The sequence below is a fragment of the Scardinius erythrophthalmus genome (genome assembly GCF_964197995.2).
Source record: "Scardinius erythrophthalmus genome assembly, chromosome: 12".
NCBI lineage: Eukaryota > Metazoa > Chordata > Actinopteri > Cypriniformes > Leuciscidae > Scardinius > Scardinius erythrophthalmus.
In genome coordinates this window covers 7081847-7106905 of record NC_138232.1, presented here as the reverse complement: position 1 = coordinate 7106905, position 25059 = coordinate 7081847, and the positions used below count along the sequence as shown (strand labels likewise).

Genomic DNA, 25059 nt, shown 5'->3' with positions numbered 1-25059 from the left:
AATAATAATAATGAAAAATAAAAGAATAAATAAAAACATTCCTACACAGCAGCTGACAGCTGTCACTGAAGGCATTCGGCAACACATGAGGAAGTTTGGTTAGGTTCGGTGTAAACAGAGGCCGCAAACGCATTTGGAGGAACTACTCAGCTGATTCATGTCTGGAGCAAATAGGGCCTGAGTTGTTCATCCAGGGTGACTGGAAGAAAGAAGCTTGAAAGGTGACCATGGGTTACTATATCGACTGCTTGGAGTATCACTACTAAATTTTGGGTCTAATAATGTTAATTAATAGGGTAAGGGGGCTCAGCTGTGATAAGTGTCCTTACATTCACACATGGATTGATACTGTTGTTGTGTCATTAAGAGCTTCTTCAGCAGGGATCTTTGTGAGCCCTCAATTCCATAGATTCATATTCATGTGGTCTGGTATAATCCAGTGACTTTCAATCCCTTGAGAACTGGGGGCCCACGTTGATTGATTGAGAGGGGTTTACAGGCAACGGTTAATCTAAGGGGACAGTCAGAAATATAGGGGCCTATTGTAAACATGCACCCCTTTTATAGATCTTCCCAGGGTTCCTTTGCTACGAGCAGCCATTTTGTTTGGGTAATGTGCCATTTTTCTTGGCTCCAACTTGAACGCCAAGGGTTCTGTAATACATGCCTTTATCATTCAATTCTGAATGGAAAGCTTCGTCTCCATGGAGCATCATCAGGTTCTCTGTGGACTTCCTGTTAAACTATAAAAAGATAGTGACTGGTAAGAAAGTTGTAACTCATTCTTGGCTGGGCCGCTAAAGAGATCCATCCTACGTGACATTAAGTAGGTAGACGCTGCCCTCCTGAAAACGTAGCCCTGGTTACGGCGTTTTCTATTGGCTGATGCAATTGTGAATTTTTTTATAGCGTCTGACTGTATAGATAGGTGAGGATTTATAGACACTAATAAACAGCGTCACACAAAAATTCTCTTTATAAAGTATGAATCTACTAAATTCCAACTTTATCTAATAAGTAAAGCAAATAAATTAAAATAAATTATATTAAAAAAAATATATATATATTAAGATATATATATATATATATATATATATATACAGTATATATTATATTAAAAAAATTATTTGGACACTTAAGCACTTAAAAATAAAAATATATATAATCTTGAGCTGGGCTAATCATTGTCTATGCTACTACTGACTTTTCAATCAATTCATCCAGTTAGTACTTTATTTATTCAATGGCTGATTAAGGCCCTGTTCAACATCTTGAAATGTGGTATAACACACTCTGTCAACATACCTACATTACAATGAAGAATTGCATTATATGCCTATTGCTTTTTAGACGAATTTGGACATGTGCCACACTGAAAAATGTATAGAAGTCATTACATTACATAACAAAATATCAAACTAAAAGGCATTTATTTTAAAGAAACAGCACAAGCACACATTTCAAACATTTCAAAACAAGAATTTTGTCTTCAAATGATAAAACCGTACACTACTGTTCAAACAATTGGGGTCAACACATTTCTTTTTTTTGCTTTTAAAGAATTTAATACTTTATTTAGCAAGGATGCATTATCAAAAATGACAGTAAAGAGCTTTATAATGTTATAAAATAATTTAATTTAAAATAAATGCTATTCTTTATATTCATCAAAGAATCTTGTACAAAAGTATCACAGTTTGCACAAAAATATCAAGCAGCACAACTATGTTCAACTTCGAACATAAAAAAATATTTCTCGAGCAGCAAATCAGCATATTAGAATGATTTCTGAAGGATCATGTGACACTAAAGACTGGAGTAATGATGCTGAAAATTTGGCTTTGCCGAATAAATTACATTTTTCAAATATATTAAAATCTAAAATAGTAAACTCAAATTATAATAATATTTCTGATTACATACATGAAAAAGATTTCTTTTTAAAACATTAAACAACTTTTGAATGGTATTGTACTGTTTAAAAGGAAGATAATCTTTTTGGACCTACTATAAATTTTTTATGATTTAAATACAACTGAATGAGACTGATGAGGAAATAGTGTGCGACCACTGAACCTAGTCATGCACCATCCCCTCCAGCATTCATTATTTCCAATTAAGCATCTGCCACTCCAGCTTTTCCCTGCAACTGGGCACGATATAAAAACAGGCTGTCATTCAGAGTTAAGCCAAAGCACTTTTAAACCAACGGAGCATCAGAATACCGTGCTGGCTCAGACGAGAGAATACTTCGTAGTTTGAACAACCTGTTTTTCTTAAAGCACACACACTGACAGACTGAACAAATGTAAAAAAATAAAATAACTATATTCACATTTAGTTGATTGAGAAAGACTGAGAATTTGAATTCCACGTATATCCATTTGCATATGTTTATGGGCCCTATTTTAACGATGTAAGCGCATGGTCTAAAGCACAGGGCGCAACGTGTCTCCAGAGCGTAAACGGATCTGCTCGTGCACGAGGTTAAAGCGCGTGAGCAGTCCATCTACGGTACAAGCCGGATTTCATTATATCTTTATGTACACAATAATACTCTTTTACATTGTAATCCTTTTATTTTTAATATTTGGCATGTTTGTGTGCTGCTGCGCGTCCCTGTGTGTTTAATAAGCAGAGTGTACGCGCGTTGTGGACCCGCCTATAGGCGCACATTACTAACTCGCTCTTTAAATAAAAAAATTGCATTGCACCAGGTGTACGATAGGGCCCTCTATGTTTTGTGCAGCTGTCAAGCATAATTCAAAATGCTTGTCCAATTCCCTAATGGAGCAGAGTTTTCATCAGAACAGTTTGACAGAGGAAAATCCAAAACTGCATCCCTGAGGGACACTTTAGACAGGCGCAGGATCAATGGTGAGCATTTTAAAAATATATTAGCATTCCACTAGTAAACAGAGTGCTTTTGTGACATGTTTTAAAAACATGTGGATATACCAGAAATATAGATCAGGTTTATGACTGCAGAGTAGTCTGTGATTATACAGTAAGTGACATGCATTATAATTTGAGTCATCAAGTGTCACCGTCTCTCTGTGTGGGAAGTGGCTCTTTCATGGTAACCGGGTTTGAATACGTGTTTGTAGTCAGGATCAGACTGGTTTAGATTTACCAGCACATAAGGGTGACGTGTAACGCAATTGTGTGAGACCTATCACATCTCTCTTTCTTTTACCCTCCTCCTGTTACAACCCCCAGTGATCCAGCTATCCGACCATCCATCACAGTCTCCTATTCAACCTTTCAGTCTTAAACCTCAGCCTCATCTTGGGACCAGAATATCTCATTTAATATCATAAACTTGGGGCTACATCTTTTGACCTGGCTCCTGGAACCTAACCATGCTCTAGCAACCACTCACAACAATGTTTTGCACGGTGAAAAGTGAAGTTTCTTTCACTTCAGAAAGAAAACAAAATCTAATATTGCTATATACTTCCATTACTTGTACCTTTTTGTCTTTTCAGTTCTTGCCATTTTGAAAATTGTGCTTCTTTTGCCACTTTTTCTCGATCACACACTCTCTTTCTAACTAAACCTAATCCCCAGTACTGGGGAAGTAAATGCTATCGCTGACACATACACACCCTGAAAGCCAAACCCTCTAGATGTGTGCGTGTCTGCGAGCACATGCACGTCTGCCATCTGACGGCACGTCCCCTCCTCTGCCATCTCACATCTATTTGTTTAAACAGCAGCTCAGCCTCTGAAAGTGTTAACCCACGACCTGTTATTACTGTTGATCCTGCCTTGTAGAAGCATGGAAAATTTTAATGCCCTCACAGCATCATGCCAGCTTCAGTCAAGATCAGCTGAATGGAAATGGTGAAGTTTTGTGGTGACATCACTAATTGTTCTGCTTTCTTAAACCTTTTGTCACGAAGACAACAATCACCAGTTGTAAGTTACATGCCACATACTTCCTATACAGGAGCAACAACTTAAACCCTCTGAAAGTCTAGTTTCCACCTGTACTTTCATGAGTGTGGCTTTCACATGCACATACATGTCTGATTCAGTTGCTTCATTTTTTGTCAAAGGAATAAATAAAACTTCTGTCATCATTTACTCATGCTCATGTCATTGCAGTCCATACAACTACATATGAGAATATATTTTTTTGCATTAACTGACCATTCATCATTTAGCTTCGTAGAGAAATATGAATTGCGCCCATGCACAGTATAAGGAAAAACAGCCAATATGTACTTTAATAATGCGCAAAAAGCATCTCAGATAGACAACGTGAAAGATGTAAAGAGAAAGTGCAGCTAATTGAAGCTATATTTTTATATATTATTTGTGTCAATTCATAGTTTTGATGACTTTACTCAGTCTAAAATTTGTTAAATAGTAATAATAAAGAGTTATACATTTTAATTAAAAGTATATTATAGTAATTAAACTATATAGTATAGTATTTTTTTTTTATCAGTTCCATATTTCTCCTAATATTTAGCTTAATGGCTCATGTTTCGCAAAATGGACCAATACATTACCCACAACTATCTTTCAATGATGTACATCAAGGCTACGTGAGGACAAAGTCACACTTCTGAAAGTGAAAACCAGAACTCGAACTGCAAATGCAAGAAATGCAAATCTAACCACTATAAGGGAAATGTGACGCATGGTGTAATACAGTCAGTGTTAGACTATGCAGCACAAACCACCTGGAACTGGTGAAAGGTAGAATCACCTGCTGACAAATCCACTAATAAGGAGAGGATAGAGTTTCCCCTTCAAGCACACAAACACACCAGAAAACAGACTCAAAGCTCATTGAACGTCACATTCAGAGCAGCGGCCAAGCGACTGAATTAAAAAACCTCATGAAGGCTTTGTATAGTATTTGCTTGTTGGTCCCTGCAGAAGCTTTGAGAGCATGAATGCTCGCATTTATTCGTTCACACAGTAACTGTGGTAACTGCATATAAAGATTCCAGATACTAATGCAACTAGAGGTTATGATATCTTTTTAAAGGGGTCCTATTGTGCTTTTTTACATTTTCAATGTTGCTGCTTGAGCATAAAAAAAGGTCTGCAAAGTTACAAAGCACAAAGTCACTCCAAAGGGAACTCCCTGAAACGCATCAATTGTAGTCTTGAGTTTCTTCCAGGAACGTACACATCACATAAGGCCTGGTTGAGTTGCATTAGTAGTGTGTTGAAACTCACGGTTATGGTAAGGGGGTGTGACATATCCGAAAAACGCAAACGGTTGACCAATCGCAACACCCTGGTCCAGCCGACCAATCAGAGTACAGTACTCTTTTTGCAGGAGGGGCTTCATAGAGACAGAAACTAAAAAGAGCGTTACTGACAGACTGGGAAAAGAGGTGCTGCAACAATGTAAAATATGTGAAACATAATGTGTTTTTTGAACATTCAAGCATGAAAATCACTTCTAGAAGACCTTAAAATCAAGAGTTTGAAGGTCCCCTTTAATATTAGCTCAGTTAATATTACACAATTTCATTCTCAGACAAACACACTGGCATTTTTGTTCACTGATCAATCTGGTGCCAGTTCTTCAGTGTGGAGCGACTACTTTCACAGGTACAGCAGGTCTCTTTCTCACTAATGTCCTATGCCAAGTACTTTAGGTGCTCCATACTCCATTTAATAAATTAGTCATGAATTTTTAAATTCATAAAAAAAATAATTAAATAAAAAAGAATTGCACATAATAATGATTACTTTCAAAATGGTATCAATAAATTGCAGGGTCCCGTTATGACAACTTGTCCCAATACAATGTAAAACAATGATGTGATCAATAAGTTATATGTTTTTACATTGCTTTAACTTATCAAAATAAGTTAAGAAATTTTCAACTTTTTCAAATATTTTTTTTTAAAGGAACACTCCACCGTTTTTTGAAATAGGGCTTATTCACCTTCTTTCCTACATTTAGATAGGTGGGCAAATGCATTTTTGTCTCAGTGCATGCATTGTTTTAGTTTGACAATTTTAAACTTTTTCAAATATATATTTTTTTAAGTTGAAATGACTTAAACATCCAAGGTGATTGTGCTTAAAAATTTAAGGCAATTATTATTATATATTTATTTTACAGTGTATAGGTAAGAATAATAAATAAGAAAAAATGAACTCACCCTGAGAAATATTCACTATATTAGCCCCGGTCTCGCCTACCATATGTACTACTGGACTGTACCTCAGTAAAAATGTAAGGACATGGCGCTGTATAATGATGCTGACTATTTAGGAACTTCAGTCAAGTAACTGATAAGGATGTTGTTTAATTTTGGCCACCTCTGATTACTTTTGGTCAGTCTACACTCTAAATTTCCTCTAAAACTTCACAAGGTGTCACAGAAACACATCCATCTCTCAGATCGGATCATCCATGTTTATACCAAATCCCCCTTGGAAACAGCCCTTCCAAGTCGCCATGCAAAGCATCAAACAAACTCGTTTGAAGACCATTCATGACCATTCAAGCGACACGGAAAAGGGAAAGGCCTGCTCATGTCAGACTAAATATCCGGACTGGAAAAGTCACAAGTCAGTCGCGTAACTAGACAAATAAACGAGTAACAATGAGAGAGGAATACTGACAATCTCTATATAAATATACAACCTCAGTGACAATCCAAATCAAAGTTCCCTCCATGCTGCCTTTTAGAGACACTTCCTTGCAATACTGAGAAAAAAGGAAGATAAAAATGATCTCAAATGCAATGTATTCCAGTAAATGCATTTGACTTTTGCTATTACGGCTTTTTTGTATTAGATAACCGGAACTGTTATATTTGTGATATCATGCATATTGCATAGTGCATATTATTCATCACTGAGAATTTTTTTTTAAACAAAAATGATAAAATATACATATACACAGTTATTATACATACAATTAATTGTTAGTCAGTAGTTAAAAGCATCTCTTGCTAGTAACTCAATTGGCAGTTAGGCAGGAAGTGGTTAAGACATTAGATAAAAAGGAGAATGTTTTTTTTTTCATTTGTGGCTAAGCGTGACATTTCAAAGTATGACTCTTGACTAGCTGCATGCATCTAGTCAAAAACACACAGTAAAAATGGTCTTTTTTGTTGTTGTTGTTGCTGTTTTCATGTTTTTTTTATTGTTTACCATTATTGTAAAAATATTGCGTAAATTATTGCTAAAAAAACGGCATTTTATATAATACATTTATAGACTGTAAAGGTACAAACTGATTTAAAATTAAACTCAACCTGAGATATGTTCACTGGAGTAAATACATTTTTTCCAGTTGCTTTATGTAGTTTTGGTTGAGTGTGAAAAGGACCTGCCTCTTGTGGAAGAATGCGTTTCTTGTTCTTTTTTGAACAATGCCTCATTCTGATGAACAGATGTCACTACAAAAGATCCCGATCTTCAGATTCCCACAACCTCATCACCCAGTGGTCTTCTGAGACTTGCTTTTTCATTTCTGACCAGTGTCCTCCACTAACCTCACATCTTTCCTCTGTTGCACGTCTGGTATTTCGCACCAGGCCATTAGAGGGCACAGTGATGCCATAACCATCCCACAATGCCACAGTGGGTAGAGGGCGGAGCTTACCAGTCACTGCCAGACCAGAACCTGCCACAAAAAAAATCAGTGATAGATTACAATTCAGTTCTGTTTGACAGGAGACACATCACATGCACTATAATTAATGGCACTTTCTGAAACCTGTCACATGCAAGAATGTGAGAGAACATCATTTATCAATGAAAATATTTTAAAATGGAAAATGTCCCATCTACTACATGTAATATAAATCAGGTAAAGAAAAAAAAAAATCCTGCAAATTAACATTCCAGCTAACAATCTTGAAAACAAAAACAAAAAAAAACAAAAACTGTTGTATTCTGTTAACATTTTATAAAACATGAAATCCTGCTATCCCATTGGAGATTTGACTTCCTTTATATAATTAATGATTTTTTTAATTATTGTTATTTACTTATTTTATTCATTTAACCTTATGTGTTAAAAATAAAAAACGGCAGGTTGTGCTGATATTTGCCATGTATCTTTCACATATATTGTCATTGTGAAATTGCTCAAAAAAAAAAAAGAAAAGACAACAGCTCAAGATCCATCATGTAAGTCTTAATATGACCACAAGATGGCAGCCATAACATAGTATAAGTGTTTCCTCAGACTGACCTACTTTTGATATCGCACCAGTCCACACACACCACATTCTTATTCAACATACAGAAAAATGATAATATAAAATAGCCTACCGTAAAAACAATCTCTATGCTAAATAAACTGGGCTTCCTAGTAAGATTACGAATTACGACTTTGAATAGCGTGATCTCATTTAATGGTACATTTCCTCTTTGATTCGAGGTAAAATGAGGTGAAAACCTACTGACTTAACATTAGGAGCATTTTATTGACCTGGTAAACTAAAAAGTCATTTTTAAAAAATATTTATTTACTCATTTGGTCAAAAATTGACTAATTAAACCCTCAGTTCTCCTCAATTAAAAGCCAATAATGCTCCATGCAAGATCATACTGTGGAAAATCCTCAAGGGACATCAAAAGAACCATTGCAGGTATTTCTACAACAGGACATCAGCGGCACAGAGGGACTCCACATAAATATTTCATTCTTCTCGCTCATGAATTATGCATATTCTATTACACGCCAACATAATATGATGCTCATGTCAATTTGGAGGTCCATTGCTCTACAGGGTGACGGCTATGAAATCCACCTCTCAGGTGAAATGTGATATACCAACGGATGTCTCTGCTCTTCCACAGTGGGGCTTATGGGAATTACTGTTTTACTGGAAAACAGGTTGAGGCAGTGGGTCACTGTGTCTGGAAGCGGAGTATCAGGGGAGCTGTTGAGGGCCAGATAATTAAGTACCGGTCAAACCAGATAAGTCATATAGCAGATTAATTATTTGGAATCATCCTTATAATGCATACAGCGATTTATGAACATCTAATGCTAGATAGGGAGACGCGAGAAATAAAATACAGTTTTGTATTTCTTCCAGTCATATAATATTGACTTTCAAGGGCAAGATAAAAAGACAAGGCATGTCGTACAAAATAAACTCTCCAAGCTTTGAATTTTAAAATAGCTATTTTGGATGCTGAGAGGTTCTAATGTTGCTATGTGGTTGCTAGGGTGTTCTAGGTCAATAGGTGTTGCTTACTTGCTCAAGTCAAAACAGCCCAGCTCCAAAACTCTGCTATTCTGGTCATAATAGTAACAGTGATGCTTGTCTTTTTACCACCGAAAAATTGAGGAAACATAAGCAAACCTGTGTACATATACAGGAAACTGAGGAATTTCATGCATTAATAAATTATAGCAGACTTGCATGCACAAACACATGGATGGACATGCTAGATTTATTCCAGTGGTTTCCACCTCCCCCCATGATGAGGAACACTTGACCACTGAAATGAAGACCAATCTCAGTCTGGACCAAACAACACACAGAATTAGCCTTTCGACCAATCAGTTTAACCCCAGGGCCCTGAGGACTGTGTTTTACTGTGATCTTCATGCCCCATTATTTGAATATATTTGCATATATTGCAGCCCCATTGCCTACACATAACCCAGTGGCCCATAGGATGTTAGCTTTGTCTTTATCTCAAAGAACTGAGGTTGAAGAAAATTGCTTAATAAATGAATGTGTATATATATATATATATATATATATATATATATATATATATATATATATATATATATATATATATATATATATATATATATTCCATTTAATATTTTTGGTAAGCCAATGTTCATTTACATTACTTAAAATGTTAAAAAATAGTATAGTTAATAATTTAATTGTATTTAATAATTATTATGTGTAATAATGCACAATGTAATAATTTGTGTAATATATATATATATATATATATATATATATATATATATATATATATATATATATATATATATATATATTCCATTTAATATTTTTGGTAAGCCAATGTTCATTTACATTACTTAAAATGTTAAAAAATAGTATAGTTAATAATTTAATTGTATTTAATAATTATTATGTGTAATAATGCACAATGTAATAATTTGTGTAATATATATATATATATATATATATATATATATATATATATATATAGGTCAAATAGCTCTTTTTCCACAATATTTTAAGCAAACAGGTCATTATTGATGGCATCAGGCATATGCTTCTCACTTGCGTTTTGTCATTTTATCAGTAAACTTTTCTGCATGCATTTCAAGCCAGCCGCCATGAAATTCGAGAGAGGAAATTAAAGCCCTTTGTGTTGCCATGGTGCTGGTAGACTGACAGAACAAGAAGCAGGGGAGGGATTTAGGAAGAAGGGGGAGGGTCATGAAAGCATGCTGTCCTGTGATTGGCTGAGGCCTTGTCACATGTGAACTTTGGAATGCTAATGCCTAGATTCCCCCCCTACTTTCTCTCTCTCTGCTCTGCGGTAAGGCTTACAGCACAAACACAACCCAGAAATGGTGTAGGATAGCAGGAAAGCAGGACGTAATCCAATCCTAGGAAGGAAAGGCAAAGCCAAAGCGTAAGGTAGGCATTATTTATGTGCATGTTGTGAAATTCCTTCCTTCTTGTGGTTCTTAAACAAGGTAGGGAGGAATTAGGGAGAGGGAATGTGTTTGTTTTCTTACTGCATGCTTCCAGACCTGTTTCAAAGAAGCCAATCCAGATCTGACAGCTCGAGGAACGACAGTGTGGATGTGAGGGCATTGGCCTGCTTTTGGCAAACCTGTGTATGCAAAATACACTTTTATTAGGACAGCAATCCTATTTTGTAACACAAAACCTGCCATCCTTGTGTATTAAGATGAGCTTGGGAATTCTAGAATGCACAACACATTATTTACTTGAGATTCATTCCAAATTCGAAGGACGATAGGAGTATTATCAGGCTTTTCTACAGGGTTAAAAGCCTGTTTTTGTAAAAAAAAAAAAAAAAAGAATTATCTTAAGGATATTCCTTTAAAGGCAAGTTTCTTTCTCGCCAAGTATAGTATGTGCATCTGAGACGCCCATGCAGAGTAGAGTCTGGGGTCAGGAACGGGTCATTGTGCCCTTGGCATTCCGTGTGACCCACATTAGGCCAGATTATATAGAATGGATACCATGTGAATTAGTGCACCAGACCACAGTGCAATTGGATGATTGCACACATGTGCGCGTGTGCGTTCAAACTGCTCTTGTCTTTAGTACTTCCAAGTTGGTGATTCAGCCAAATAACAGCACAGCTGGATTAGAACGAGAGTGCAAATCATTCCAAACCAGATCCTGTCACAAAAACACATTTGTATCGTATTAAATCCAGAATGTCCTGTTATGCTAGGTGTGTTCAGGCCGTTTGTTGTTGCTGTAAATCAACCAGTTTCACAGTGTAAAGAAAAGCGTTTAGTCCTACTTATATATTGACATCACTTGCCTCAGCATTTCCATCAATCTCTGACTGGACAGTTTTGTTTGAGTCCTAATGGGTTGTTCTAAAGAGACTAAAATCAGTGATCTAGACTGTAAAATTACACATTTAGAATCAAAGTATCACATTTGAGTGCTGCTTCACCATGCAAAACTCACTACTATGATGTTAGCATGTTCCTGATCCTTTCTAGGCTGTCGCTGGGTGGATTTATGAGAGAAATATTATCTACATGATTACATTGTGATTGTGCTCTTATCATTTACAAAATACTTATTAGATTCCGGCTTGAGTCCATTTTAGTGTCCACCAGGTAAAAAACATTTTTTTTTCTAATTGTTTAGAAATAATAGCACACCTCTCCTCAACAAAACACATAATCTGAGATATCATTCATGTCCATAACACAATTAATATGAGTAATAATAATAATAATAGTGATGCTTGTCTTAGCAAATACAGTCTGTGTAAAATAATCTGCCTGTCTGCCCATCCACCCATTCTTTAATCCAGAAGCTTTTTCTCAAGCTGTCTGTTAAAGTGCTTTTATTAAATAAACCATCTTCCCTCCTTAGTGCAGTGACCCAGAATTCTTGTGAGTGGGACTGAAGGTTAATTGCGCTGGGAGACTGGTAGTGTGCGCTTACTCTAACGTGCCGAAGACTTGAAGGAATTAGGGCTTTGAGTGTCTCAGTTTTAACCCAGAGTCAAAGATGGATCCCTCAGTGTGTATATAAACGTGTTTATCTGCCTAAAATTTTAGCCCATGTTGTCCCGGTAGATACAATCTCCCAGCTTAATTAAAGAAGTTGAAATGTAACTTACATGCTCTCAGATTTACTGACAAGTTTAGTTGTCCACATGAGGCTGCATCCCTGACAGACGTGTGTTCCTGTGCTGACGTATACACTCTCCAGGCCAGCCACAGAGGTGTTCTGCTTTGTAGCATTCTGACATTCAAGAAAAGAGATGGTACACTCAAAGAACACAGGCTGGTTTTTCAAAACCCAAAATCATTGGCTTAAAGAGATAGTTGAAAAATCTATCAAATTTCAAACCTGTAAGACTTACGTTCATCTTCTCAACACAAATGAACACATTTTTGATGAAATCTGAGAGCTTTCTGTCCCTCGATTGACAGCTACGCAACTACCACTTTGATGCTTCAAAAAGTTCATAAAGAGATCGTAAAACTAATCCATATGAATTGAATTCTGAAGAGAGACACAATCGCTTTATATAATGAACAGATTGAATTTCGCCTAGGCTTTTAACATTAATCGATTCACACATCAGTTGTGGTAAACTCAAGCATGTTTGCTTGACGTGCGAGAACCAATGAGGTTCATTCTCGTGTTACGCAGCACGTTTGAGCTTCAGCAATAGGTTTGTTCTCGTGCGTCAAGCAGGTTCGGTTGAGCTTTGTTAATGTTCACTGATCAATGTTTATATGTAAAAAAAAAAAGCTTAAATTCAAACTGTTCATCATATAAAGCGATCAAGTCTCTTCAGATAATTTGGACTAAACCGCTCAATTCATGTGGATTTGTTTTGCGATCTCTTTTTGAAATTTTTATAGCGTCAAAGTGTCAGTTGCATAGCTGTCAATGGAGGGACAGAAAGCTCTCAGATTTCATCAAAAAGATCTTCATTTGTGTTCAGAAGATGAACGAAAGTCTTACGGGTTTGGACCAACATGAGGGTGAGTAATTAATGACAGATTTTTCATTGTTTGGTGAACTATCCCTTTAAGAGTTTGTAACAAAAAAGGTGTGCGATTCAGTATAAAAGCAATGGTACCACATTTTTTCTACAAACTCCTTACTACGAGATATATGAATATTGGCATCTGAGGTGGGACTTTTAAAAAAGACCTGCCTGGAATACAGCAACAGTTATTGATTAACTTACACCATTTAAAGGGATAGTTCGGCCAAAAATGATATTTAACCCATGATTTACTCACCCTCAAGCCGTTCGAGATGCATATGTCAATCATTTTTCAGACGAACACATTTTCAGTTATTTTAGAAAATGTCTTAGATCTTTCAGTGGTTATAATGTGAAGCAATGGGGTCCACCTCCTTCAAGTCCCAAAATGTGCATGCATCCTTCACATATAAATGAAAATATCTTGCTTCTGGTAACGGTCGAAGTTGTGAAGGATGCATGCACACTTTGGGACTTGAAGGAGGTGGACCCCATTGCTTCACATTATAACCACTGAAAGATCTAAGACATTTTCTAAAATAACTGAAAATGTGTTCGTCCGAAAAAAAATTGACATATGCATCTCGAACGGCTTGAGGGCGAGTAAATAATGGGTTAAATATCATTTTTGGCCGAACTATCCCTTTAAACATGCATAACACAAATTAAACGTGTTCATGTAGCATCACACAAAAGAAAAAAAAATTCAGTTATTGTAGAAAGCCATTTCACAAACACACTATTTGCAGAATTTACAACAAAAATGACCAACAACAGAGGGTTTACTAACAAAGAGTTAGCAGTATTTGGCTGGTCATGTGATCTCAGTATGTTGGCCCTCATGAGAGTGAAAAATACAACTTGAGTCTTGACTAAAAAAATTACCGGAGTCTTCATCTCATGAGAGTATACATGATTTTAAACAAATTAAAAGAAGAAAAAATTAGGAAACAATTACACCTTTAATTTAAATGTTGATATGTCTATGAAGGAGAACAAAACTATAGCCATATAAAAGAATAAATCAATGAACATTAAACAACCAATGGCAACCCATTTTTTTCACAATCATAATAAGGTTTGTGGTTCCAGAGGTGCTCATTACTGACACTCATATCCTAGTGTCCCCATTAATAAGTATGAGGGGCCTCCTCTTAGTGGTCATCATCAGTGTACTATATTCACAGGCTTCTCAGGGAGAGTTAATCCATCTCCGCTGCATTGATGCTGCGGCTCTGCTGAGGGAAAGAGAGTCACTTGGGAATGTCTGTCTGGGGCCGTAGTGGCTCGACTGCCACAGAACGGGGTACCAAAGGGACACCAATTAACTGAGTCTCAGAGGAGAAGGAAAAGAGAGCAGGATGGAAAGAAGGTGAAAGAGGGTTACGGTGAGACTGTTCACTGTCGTACACTGCCATTAGTCAAGTAAAGCCCATCGAAACCAGCAAGTGTTCTTAGGCTGTGATTTGTTGTTCAAGCAATATAGTACGGCCTGCATATCTCAACTACATTATCGCCCAGTTCTAATCTGCTTAATGCTACTATAAGACATGAAGATATTAATATAATATAAACATTAACATCATGACTTTCTGTAAAGCTGCTTTGAGAACAAACTTATATTTGTAAAACTGTAAAAATAAATTTGTATTTGAATAATGCAAACGTATTGATGCGTGATTTCAATTTAGTTTAAACACAGGACAGTTTGATATTTATTATTTAGTATACAGATGGACAGTTTATTGGTGACCATATCATAATCATCATATTATTTTATTGGAAATCAGGCTGATTTTATAAGCAAATTTTTTTTTTTTTTTTTCCTAATTCAAACAATTTACTTTTTTTCAAAGCCAGGTTTCAAAGTAAATAAGTAATACATTTAAAAATAGCATAAAATAAAAATGATTATAAATGAAATAATAACATAAAATTAAAAAAAATGTTAAATGAAAAATATTTTTAATATTAAAAATAAAGTATTTAAAATAAAATGCAAATAAAAATATTGTATAATGAAATTGTAAAATATATGCATTAAAAATGTAATGCAATAAAAAAAAAATAAACTAAAAAAACTAAGCATAAATGTGTATAAAATGTAAAAACAAACAAAAAATTCTGTATCGGTGAGTGGACGCACTATTCACCATCAAACAGTCCTGGGACAAAAGTGCAAAAAACCTCACTGATGATATATCCGAGGATTAACCAGTGCTCTTACCAACATAACAGCAAACGGACTAGTTACCACTGACTGACTGAGGTTCACTAGGACTTTTACAGCAGTCTATTACACACACTAAATGAGTCAAAATTTAGTGATGTGAGAGACACCGTAAAATCAGCATTCCTCCATCTCTCAATGCTCTTGCATCTGTCCTCGCTCCCGACGGCTGCCCACCCCCGCCTCATTTCCCTGCCCCCCACTCATTTCATGCTGAGTGGATGAGTGAGAAACTAATATGGATCAGACCCAGACCAGACAGACAGCAGCACCCCCATCCCATCCCATCCCAGTTTACTGCCTTAACCTCATCTGTCCCTCTTGATTTTCCTGTCTATCTCTTTTCCTTTCTCTTCCAATATTTCCAGTCTTTCTTTTTCTCGTTCACTCTCATTCTTTCTATCCTCTGTCTTCTGAATGGATGTAGCACATGTAGAAATGACGATGGAAAAAGGGAGGTAAGGTGATAAACAACATAAAGAGAAATAATGAACGACAATGCCAAAGAACAAAATGGAAAGAAAAGAAAAAATTAAATCTATCCCCGGTCTTGTACACAACAAACAGAATCTTCCCAATCCGTCCCTTTTCCTCATGTTGTTTCCACCTTGCCTACCTTGTTTCATCCTCTTCATTCCTTCTCTAACCTTCCTTCTTCCACCTTAATTTACCCGGCCCCACCAGAAGCTAATCTATATGCTAATAAGAAGATGGCAATCAATGACGTTCATGCCCGTCTGTGCGCAATCAATGTGATATTATACGAGAGTATAGATGAAGGAATATATTTCAGAACAGAGGTATTGCACAATAAGTGCCTTAATTTACTTTTCACGACAGTGGCGTTTTTATCTCCTCCTCCAAGGTCAGAAAGCCCCCCTTGTACATATATTTTCAATTTAGTAAAGCATCTTCAGAATGACCAGAGTCATCTTTTGTTGTGCCCTGATTTAAGCAGGCCCCAAAATGCTATCCACACACTCCTGTTTAAATCTGAATAACACATGAGCTGCATGCGGTCTACTTTTCATGAGTGTGTGGTTTGACTGTGATTGCCACAGCAGTGGGGGGTATTTACCCTTTGCTTAGTGATGCTCTAATCGCTGATTATTAAGAGGCAGCTTCATCAGCACACAGCACTTAATCAACCAAGACTGTGAACTAGTGTTTTCCTACATCACCACGTCTGCGCTTTGTGTCTCCTCTTTGTCTTTTTTTAGCACAGCCTTTAATTACAAAAATTACTTTTACTAGAATATTACATTTGCTTAAAACTGAGAGTGCTATTTGCTTCTGGGAGGTGCTAGGTTGTTGCTATGCGGTTGTTAGGGCGTTGCTATGCTGTTTCTAAGGTATTTTCAGTGGATTGCTATGTGGTTCATATGGGTGCATCTATGGTTTATAAGGTATTCTAGATTATTGCTAGGATGGAGGACTACTAGGACATTGCTAGGTGGTTGCTAGTGTGTTATGGGTGTAATCAGTGAGCTAAAATAAACTGTCCAGGATGCAAGGGTGTCTGACTCATAAACAGTTTGGGATGACTTGCATACCAATATTTTTATACTCAACTTTAAGGGTTAATTGAAATTCCTAACCTTAAATAATAATGATTTTATTGACAGTGATACAATTATCAATCATGTTTATATTTCTAAATGCATTTAAATATCCATATAAAGTATGACATTTTCATCCAGGTCTTTTTTTCTGGGACAGGCCTTTTCCTCTGCTTTGGCGGTACAAATCATCACCGGTGAATATTCTGAAATGAGGGGGGGGGGCTGGTGGTGCTTATAGAGGGGGATAAAAAATCATTACCATCACCCTCATTAGAGAAGAACCAATTGTCCAATCAGCACACAGCTCTGCAATAGGGCTCCAAAAGGCACCCCCAGTTGGCTGTCGCTAGGAAACCACAGAACCGGGGGGGGTGGGGGGGTCTCGCATGCGTGTGTTAGATGGAGAAAAGCAGGGAGAGAGAAAGAGAGTGTGTGTCTGTGCCTGGCGACTGGGACGGTGGATGCTTGCAGTGATCTGGCAGGATTGGGGTGCAGAACGCACACTAGACAAAGAAGCATTAGGGTCCTGAGGCATGGGGCTCACCACGGGGCCAAACGGAGCTCGTGCTGCCCCTCAGAAAAGGTAGGAGCTGGGTTTTTGTCTGAGAGTCTGAGAGATGGGCCCTGGGCTAACCTGGATGTCTCTGAAATCTCTCAGTGCATGCATATTGATGCATGTTTGTTTTCTGTCATGCGTTTCCATCCTCATCCTTCCATCTTACCTAACACTCCTTTAACTTTTCTCGCTCCTGGAATGTTCTGTTAGTTAGTTCTGTGTTTTGGAATTACTGACAGATTTATTTTTAGCTCTGCTAAAGGTGACAGTGTGTTTAATAGTTGTGTTTAAACTGTACGCAGTAGACAGCCTCTCATTGGTGGGATGCGTATGGTTGGTTGGCTCGGAAGCCTCTGAGGGGCCCGGGACTTGGACTCAACATAACAGCTCCCCTCTCATTAGCAGAACCAATCAGCTGCTAAATATGAACAGAGCAGGCTTTAATCATGAATGCATGCGATTCCATTACGCATTTCCACCGTAGCACGTTCTGGTGTTACTATAAAACACTGCTCATAACATCTGAAAAGGTTGTGATGGGGGTACTACCATGTACTATTTATGCAGTATTAAGTATGCATACTTAATATGCAAACTTTCTGAATGCATGAAATAACCAAAGACAGCCAAGCATTAATAAAACAATGTTTTAAACAAAATGGGATTAAAATAGCAAAAGAAAAAACTGTCTATTCCTTGAGTTAAACATACAAAGTATAATATGCTAAAATATGCTATATGTGTGTGCTTGTATATATACAAAAACATGCTAAATGTGTGTTTGTATACGTGTGTGTGTGTGTGTGTGTGTATAATATATATATATATATATATATATATAAAAAAAACACACATTTAGCATATTTTATACTACTCATATACAACTATACAATACAATTGCTTCAAACTGTATGCTCAATGTCACATGACCATACTTTGCATGTTTAATTCAACAAATAACAGTTTTTGTACAACGTTTAATAATATTCTAATTCTGTTACCATGTTTTCAGATGTCCCTATGGCCCTTCCATTAATGCATATTAATGAGGCTCAGGACTTATATTTAGATTATCTAATTACAATGCCGAACTCCATTAGTTCTTTGGAGCGCAGGAAATGGCTTACGGGGAGGGCTCACTGATATTACACCATCTCTTGGCGTAATAACAGACCTAGAAGGGGGGGGGGAGGCATAATGGTTTGTTGTGGGTAAAAAGGGGGGCGATTTGGGGTAGCTGGGAAAGGGGGGTGTAGAGTGTGTGGGGTTAGTGGCTCTCAACCACGTGTGTGAGTAATTAAATGAGTATAATTGAAACCATGCCACACTTCCCCTCTGAAACTACCCCCCTCCCTCCCTCCATCCCAACACTTGTTCTCCTCCTGTGCCCCATCTCAATCCCATTACCACTTTCTATGCCTGAATAACAAACCCCAAACACAGAAAGGAAAGGATAGGAGAGTCCTTTAACAACAGTGCCTAAGGCGACTCCAGTGAAGAGATTTAGATGGGTAACCCCTCAGCTTAGACACCTATTTTACATTCAATAGCCCTGAATACAAGCTTAATGTTTGTATGAAGGGATGAACAGACATATGACTATCTTGTGATACTTATGTCAACTTTATGTTTCAGGTTAAAAACAAGCTCTATTCACCACATCTGAGGCATGCTGTTGATTACCACAGAAAATGAGTTAGACTCTGTATAAAAACAGGCATTATTATTACAGTAATGCTCTTTCAGTGGAAGTTGATAGGGTTACACATTCAGGAAAATTTAAATGCATAAATGTGCTGCTTGTTTCTCACACACACACGGTAAGATATTGTGAAACATTACCATTTAAAATAACTTATCTATAGAAATGTATTTATTTCACCTTTTTATTATCAAAGTTTATTTTAATTTTTTTATGGAAACCATGCATTGTACATTGAACAGAACATGTTTTGTAACATTATAAATGTCTTTACTGTCACTTTTGATCAATTTGAAGAATCCTTGCTGAATAAAAGTACAAATTTCTTTAAAAAAAAACTTTTGAATGGTAGTATATATATACTGTAAACACTACTGTTCAAAAGTTTGGATCAGTAAGTTGTTGTTTAAAAAAAAAACACTTTCAAATTACAAATTTTTCTGTACAAAAATGTGTTATTTGAACTTTAAAGTGGTCTAAATAGCCTTGCAAGTAGTGGGAGTACTTTTTTTGGAGGATGAACTGATTATGCGTCACCAATGTAATTCATGTGTAATTCATAATTAATTTTTTTTCTGTAAACAAACAGTCCTTTCTGGTATATAGCAAGTTTTGTACATCATAGGGTATCAAAATTGGATGTAAATTTGCAGTTAGTTAGTGATTCTATTACATTAGTCTTATGTTAGTACATAAGGTACTATACGGTTATCCGGACCACACGTGACCACAACCGCTCTTGGTTGGTCGTAACCCCAGTGACGGGTAGGTTTAGGGGCGGGGTTGGGGTAGGTCATCACATGTGGTCCGGATAACCGTATAGTACCGTACATAATATATGGGTTTGGCTATGCTTACAAAATAACTCTCAGTTATTCTGGTGCGTACTGGTTTCTTACACAGTAAACTTGCCTAGTATACAGTATACCAGGTTTCTATACTTCCATTATAAATGCATTACTGTAAATGGAAATTAAATTTAGTTCAAATTATCTGTGGTAATTGACAACCTGCTAACAAGCTTAGATTGTATTGAACCCAGATATTTTAATAATATAAAAAAACAGATTGAACCCAAAAAAGTAATGTTTTGTTGATGCAAGTTTTGTTTGGCAACCTTTAACCTGGTGTTGTATCGCATCTTGACACGGGCAACTCTTCTCCTGACAACTCTAATCCATCTCCAATGGCTGTTCTTCTGGTGGTAACCACTGATCTATATAGAATGACATGTCATTCTATATAGATCAGTGGTGGTAACTGGAGACGGCTGGAAAAAAAGATTTGCTGAAATGTAACACTCATGATGACAGGATGAACTCAAATACAATTATAATGTAATTTTCAACAATGTACAGTATGTGAATGAAGCGACCAGCTCGGACCTTTCCTTTATGCTTTTGTATTTTGCTCTTCCTCCCTCGTTTTATATACCTTTATAAAAGGTACTGTGATGGTAACAAATGGTAATACCATGGTTGCCATTTAACATGCTACAGAATGATTGCCATATACATAGACCATGGCATTTACATGATACTCCAAAGTATTTCAAAGAATACTATGGTAAAACACTGTACTACCCTGGTACTCCTTTTGTTAGCGCATCATATTTCATAACTATCAGCTATAGAAATTGCTATTTTTTTCAGTATCTCCACAATCTCAACAGTTTAGATAGACAGACAGACAGACAGACAGACAGACAGACAGACAGACAGACAGACAGATAGACAGAGGATCCCTGCATATAGAATTGTTGTATGTATTGTACTATGGGAGAGGATTTTAGTAACAGGAATTTTAAAACTCTTGTTCTCTGTCTCTCTCAGCTTGCGTCGAGTGTGGCAGCGGGGCGGTCGTGGGTCAAAGGTGAGGCATCGGGGCGGCACAATGGAGGGTGAGCAGAGCACTCCTGCCTCCAGTGCCAGCAGCACTACGGGCACCAGTTCCTCCACCACAAACTCCACGGGCACCACCAGTGCCTCCACTGCCAGCACCGTCAGCTCCACCAGCAGCGGAAGACAGGCCGTTCCACAGATATCTGTCTACAGCGGCATACCTGACCGACAGACTGTACAGGTGCGTCAAACAACCATTTGGCAGAATCAATCCATTTAAATATAGACAACTGAGTGTTCATGTTTAAAAACACCACCTTTCTCTTTGTCAATCCTTCTTGTAATAATCCACTCACTGCATTGCACCAGATATCACTTTTTCTTGCTTAAAGGTTTAATTATTGGACTTTAAGTCCATACTGCCATCTGCTGGTGTGTGTATGAGAAGGGAAAGCAGGTTGAGGAGGAAAGACAATGAAGATGCCTCATAGACAGACATATTCATAATCTTTCCCCTGCTGAGGAATGTGGTGGTTCATTATTAACTCAGGGTTTGGCCTCGCTCTACTAACTAAAGTGCTAGATTTCAAACAAATGTGATTTAGATAAACTTATGTATAAGTCAAACAAAGTATTGAAGTACATTATGAATAAGAATCTAAATCATTATTTAATAGTAATAATGTATAGTCCAATTCATATATAAAGTGCTTCACATGGCGAACTGAAAAATGGCAAGACCAGGGGTCAGGATGCCTGTTGCCTAGCAACTGTGCAGTTGTGGGCAGTTCATTGAGGACATTAAGGATGAGACAAACAGAAGTGCGGGATAAAGCAGAACATATTATAGCTGGAAGAAAACGATAAGAAGGTAGTATCAGTAATGAGACCGATAAACTTATCTACTACACCATCATCATATCCTGAAAGTGTTGTTTGAACGTCTGCTATCTGTTCAGGTATTTTGGCATCTTACTGATTTTGGTCTGAATGCTGTTTTCATGTTATTATGGGATGCTAGCTCAATCAATATTACAGAACAACTGTTATAGGTAGGTGTTCATTTCTTGTGCACATGGTTTGCAACTAGATGTACCGCATCGCGGTACAAAATATGACCGCCGCTCAGGCCTGCACTGGCTTTCCACAAAAATAAATGACGTGGAGTAATTTGGCTGTATTGCGTGTTTATGTATATACCTATAAAAAGTAATAGTATGTGCATGTCTGTCTGTGTGTGTGTGTGTGTGTGTGTGTGTGTGTGTGTGTGTGTGTGTGTGTGTGTGTGTGTGTGTGTGTGTGTGTGTGTGTGTGTGTGTGTGTTGTGTATGTGTGTGTCTGTGTGTGTGTGTGTGTGTGTGTGTGTCTGTGCGTGTATGTATGTGTGTCTGTGCATGTGGATTTGTATGTGTGTGTATGGGTGTGTGTCTGTGCGTGTGGATGTCAGTGTGTGTGCATGCTTGCATTTGTTTGTATTCCTGCATGTGTGTGTGTGACAGTATCATCCTAAACCAGCAACCCTTCGCTCAACAGCACCATCTACAGGCCGATGAGTGTACAGTCACTAAATGTGCACATAAATGAATTTATTTTATACCCCCCCATGGATGAAATTCTACAAAACTTAGCAGAGGATACCCCCAGAGGATGTCAAGTTAATCATACACATGAAATATGGTGCAGTTCTGAACATCTCCACTGAAGATAGGGGCGATTAAAGCAGAATAATATTGCATTTTCATTTTTTATGGGAGGGGCGCAAATCACAAATGACTGATTATGGGCTAGGTTGATGTGGGCCCTTAAGAGTGGGCCCTACATACCATAAAAATTTCTTCATCCTCGGTGCCACGGTTCAGGTAGTTATTTAGGAAAAACTGCATTTTTTGGGGTTTGGGGGGGCCCAGCGCGGGGGGGGGGGAGTGGCCCCCGGGGACCAAACGAAATTTTTCCGTAGAAGTGTAGTGGGGCTACATGCCCACCAAATTTCATGTTCCCCGGTGCTTCGGTGTCCCTGGTATCGTTGACGAAAAATTTACGGGGGCCCCAGCGCGGGGGGGGGGGGGTAGTGGCCCCCGGGAACCAAACTAAATTTTTCCGTAAAAGTCTAGTAGACCAACATACCATAAAAAATTCTTCATCCTCGGTGCCACGGTTCAGGTAGTTATTTAGGAAAAACTGCATTTTTTTGGGTTTGGGGGGCCCAGCGCGGGGGGGGGAGTGGCCCCCGGGGACCAAACGAAATTTTTCCTTAGAAGTCTAGAGGGGCTGCATGCCCACCAAATTTCATGTTCCCCGGTGCTTCGGTGTCCCTGGTATCGTTGACGAAAAATTTAGGGGGGCCCCAGCGCGGGGGGGGGGGGAGTGGCCCCCGGGGACCAAACGAAATTTTTCCGTAAAAGTCTAGTAGACCAACATACCATAAAAATTTCTTCATCCTCGGTGCCACGGTTCAGGTAGTTATTTAGGAAAAACTGCATTTTTTTTGGGTTTGGGGGGGCCCAGCGCGGGGGGGGAGTGGCCCCCGGGGACCAAACGAAATTTTTCCTTAGAAGTCTAGTAGGGCTACATGCCCACCAAATTTCATGTTCCCCGGTGCTTCGGTGTCCCTGGTATCGTTGACGAAAAATTTACGGGGGCCCCAGCGCGGGGGTGGAAGTGGCCCCCGGGGACCAAACGAAATGTTTCCGTAAAAGTCTAGTAGACCAACATACCATAAAAATTTCTTCATCCTCGGTGCCACGGTTCAGGTAGTTATTTAGGAAAAACTGCATTTTTTGGGGTTTGGGGGGGCCCAGCGCGGGGGGGGGGAGTGGCCCCCGGGGACCAAACGAAAATTTTCCTTAGAAGTCTAGTGGGGCTACATGCCCACCAAATTTCATGTTCCCCGGTGCTTCGGTGTCCCTGGTATCGTTGACGAAAAATTTACGGGGGCCCCAGCGCGGGGGTGGAAGTGGCCCCCGGGGACCAAACGAAATTTTTCTGTAAAAGTCTAGTAGAACAACATACCATAAAAATTTCTTCATCCTCGGTGCCACGGTTCAGGTAGTTATTTAGGAAAAACTGCATTTTTGGGGGTTTGGGGGGGCCCAGCGCGGGGGGGGGAGTGGCCCCCGGGGACCAAACGAAATTTTTCCTTAGAAGTCTAGTGGGGCTACATGCCCACCAAATTTCATGTTCCCCGGTGCTTCGGTGTCCCTGGTATCGTTGACGAAAAATTTACGGGGGCCCCAGCGCGGGGGTGGAAGTGGCCCCCGGGGACCAAACGAAATTTTTCTGTAAAAGTCTAGTAGACCAACATACCATAAAAATTTCTTCATCCTCGGTGCCACGGTTCAGGTAGTTATTTAGGAAAAACTGCATTTTTGGGGGGCCCAGCGCGGGGGGGGAGTGGCCCCCGGGGACCAAACGAAATTTTTCCTTAGAAGTCTAGTGGGGCTACATGCCCACCAAATTTCATGTTCCCCGGTGCTTCGGTGTCCCTGGTATCGTTGACGAAAAATTCAGTAAGGTGACGAAAAAAAAAAAAAAAAAAAACTTTGACAATCCCTATATGACCGCTTTCGCTAGCTACGCTAGCGGCGGTCATAATAATTTTTAAGTACCATTATTATTGAAGTATCACAATACAAAATTGTTAATGTTTATATTGGATGTAAAAGTATATATTTAGGTGCCTTTACACATAAAAATGTCATAAAATGAAACCGTTATCCTATACTGTAAATGTGTTATTGTTTTATTGCAAGATTCATGCATTAGCATGTGTGCATTAACAAGCCTTGTAATACTGTGGTTAATATTAAACATCTTCATATTAAATTAATATTAATATTATGATAATATAATCATATTCAACATCAAGGCTGACATTGAAAGCAATATTGGAAGTGAAAAACAACAATTTCAGAGATCTACTTTTCTTTCAAGCTTGTTGCAGTTCATTTTCTGACCAAAAGGAGGAGACAAATGCTGGAACAAAACAAAACGGT

The 25059-nt window shown here is 38.0% G+C and overlaps 1 protein-coding gene across 2 annotated transcripts in view; it reads left to right on the top strand.

The window, feature by feature from the left end:
* The first annotated feature begins 10479 nt into the window (after positions 1–10479).
* The window catches only part of phc2b (polyhomeotic homolog 2b), a 34028-nt gene continuing 19448 nt past the window's right edge, over positions 10480–25059 (top strand). Inside the window, exons 1-2 of one of the 2 annotated variants that reach the window (XM_081380258.1) lie at positions 10480–10586; positions 21059–21308. In XM_081380258.1, coding sequence (XP_081236384.1) covers positions 21120–21308 — 189 coding nt within the window. In that variant the 5' untranslated portion in view covers positions 10480–10586; positions 21059–21119. The remainder of the gene's footprint in view (positions 10587–21058; positions 21309–25059) is intronic. The other variant, XM_081380259.1, reaches the window with a different exon arrangement.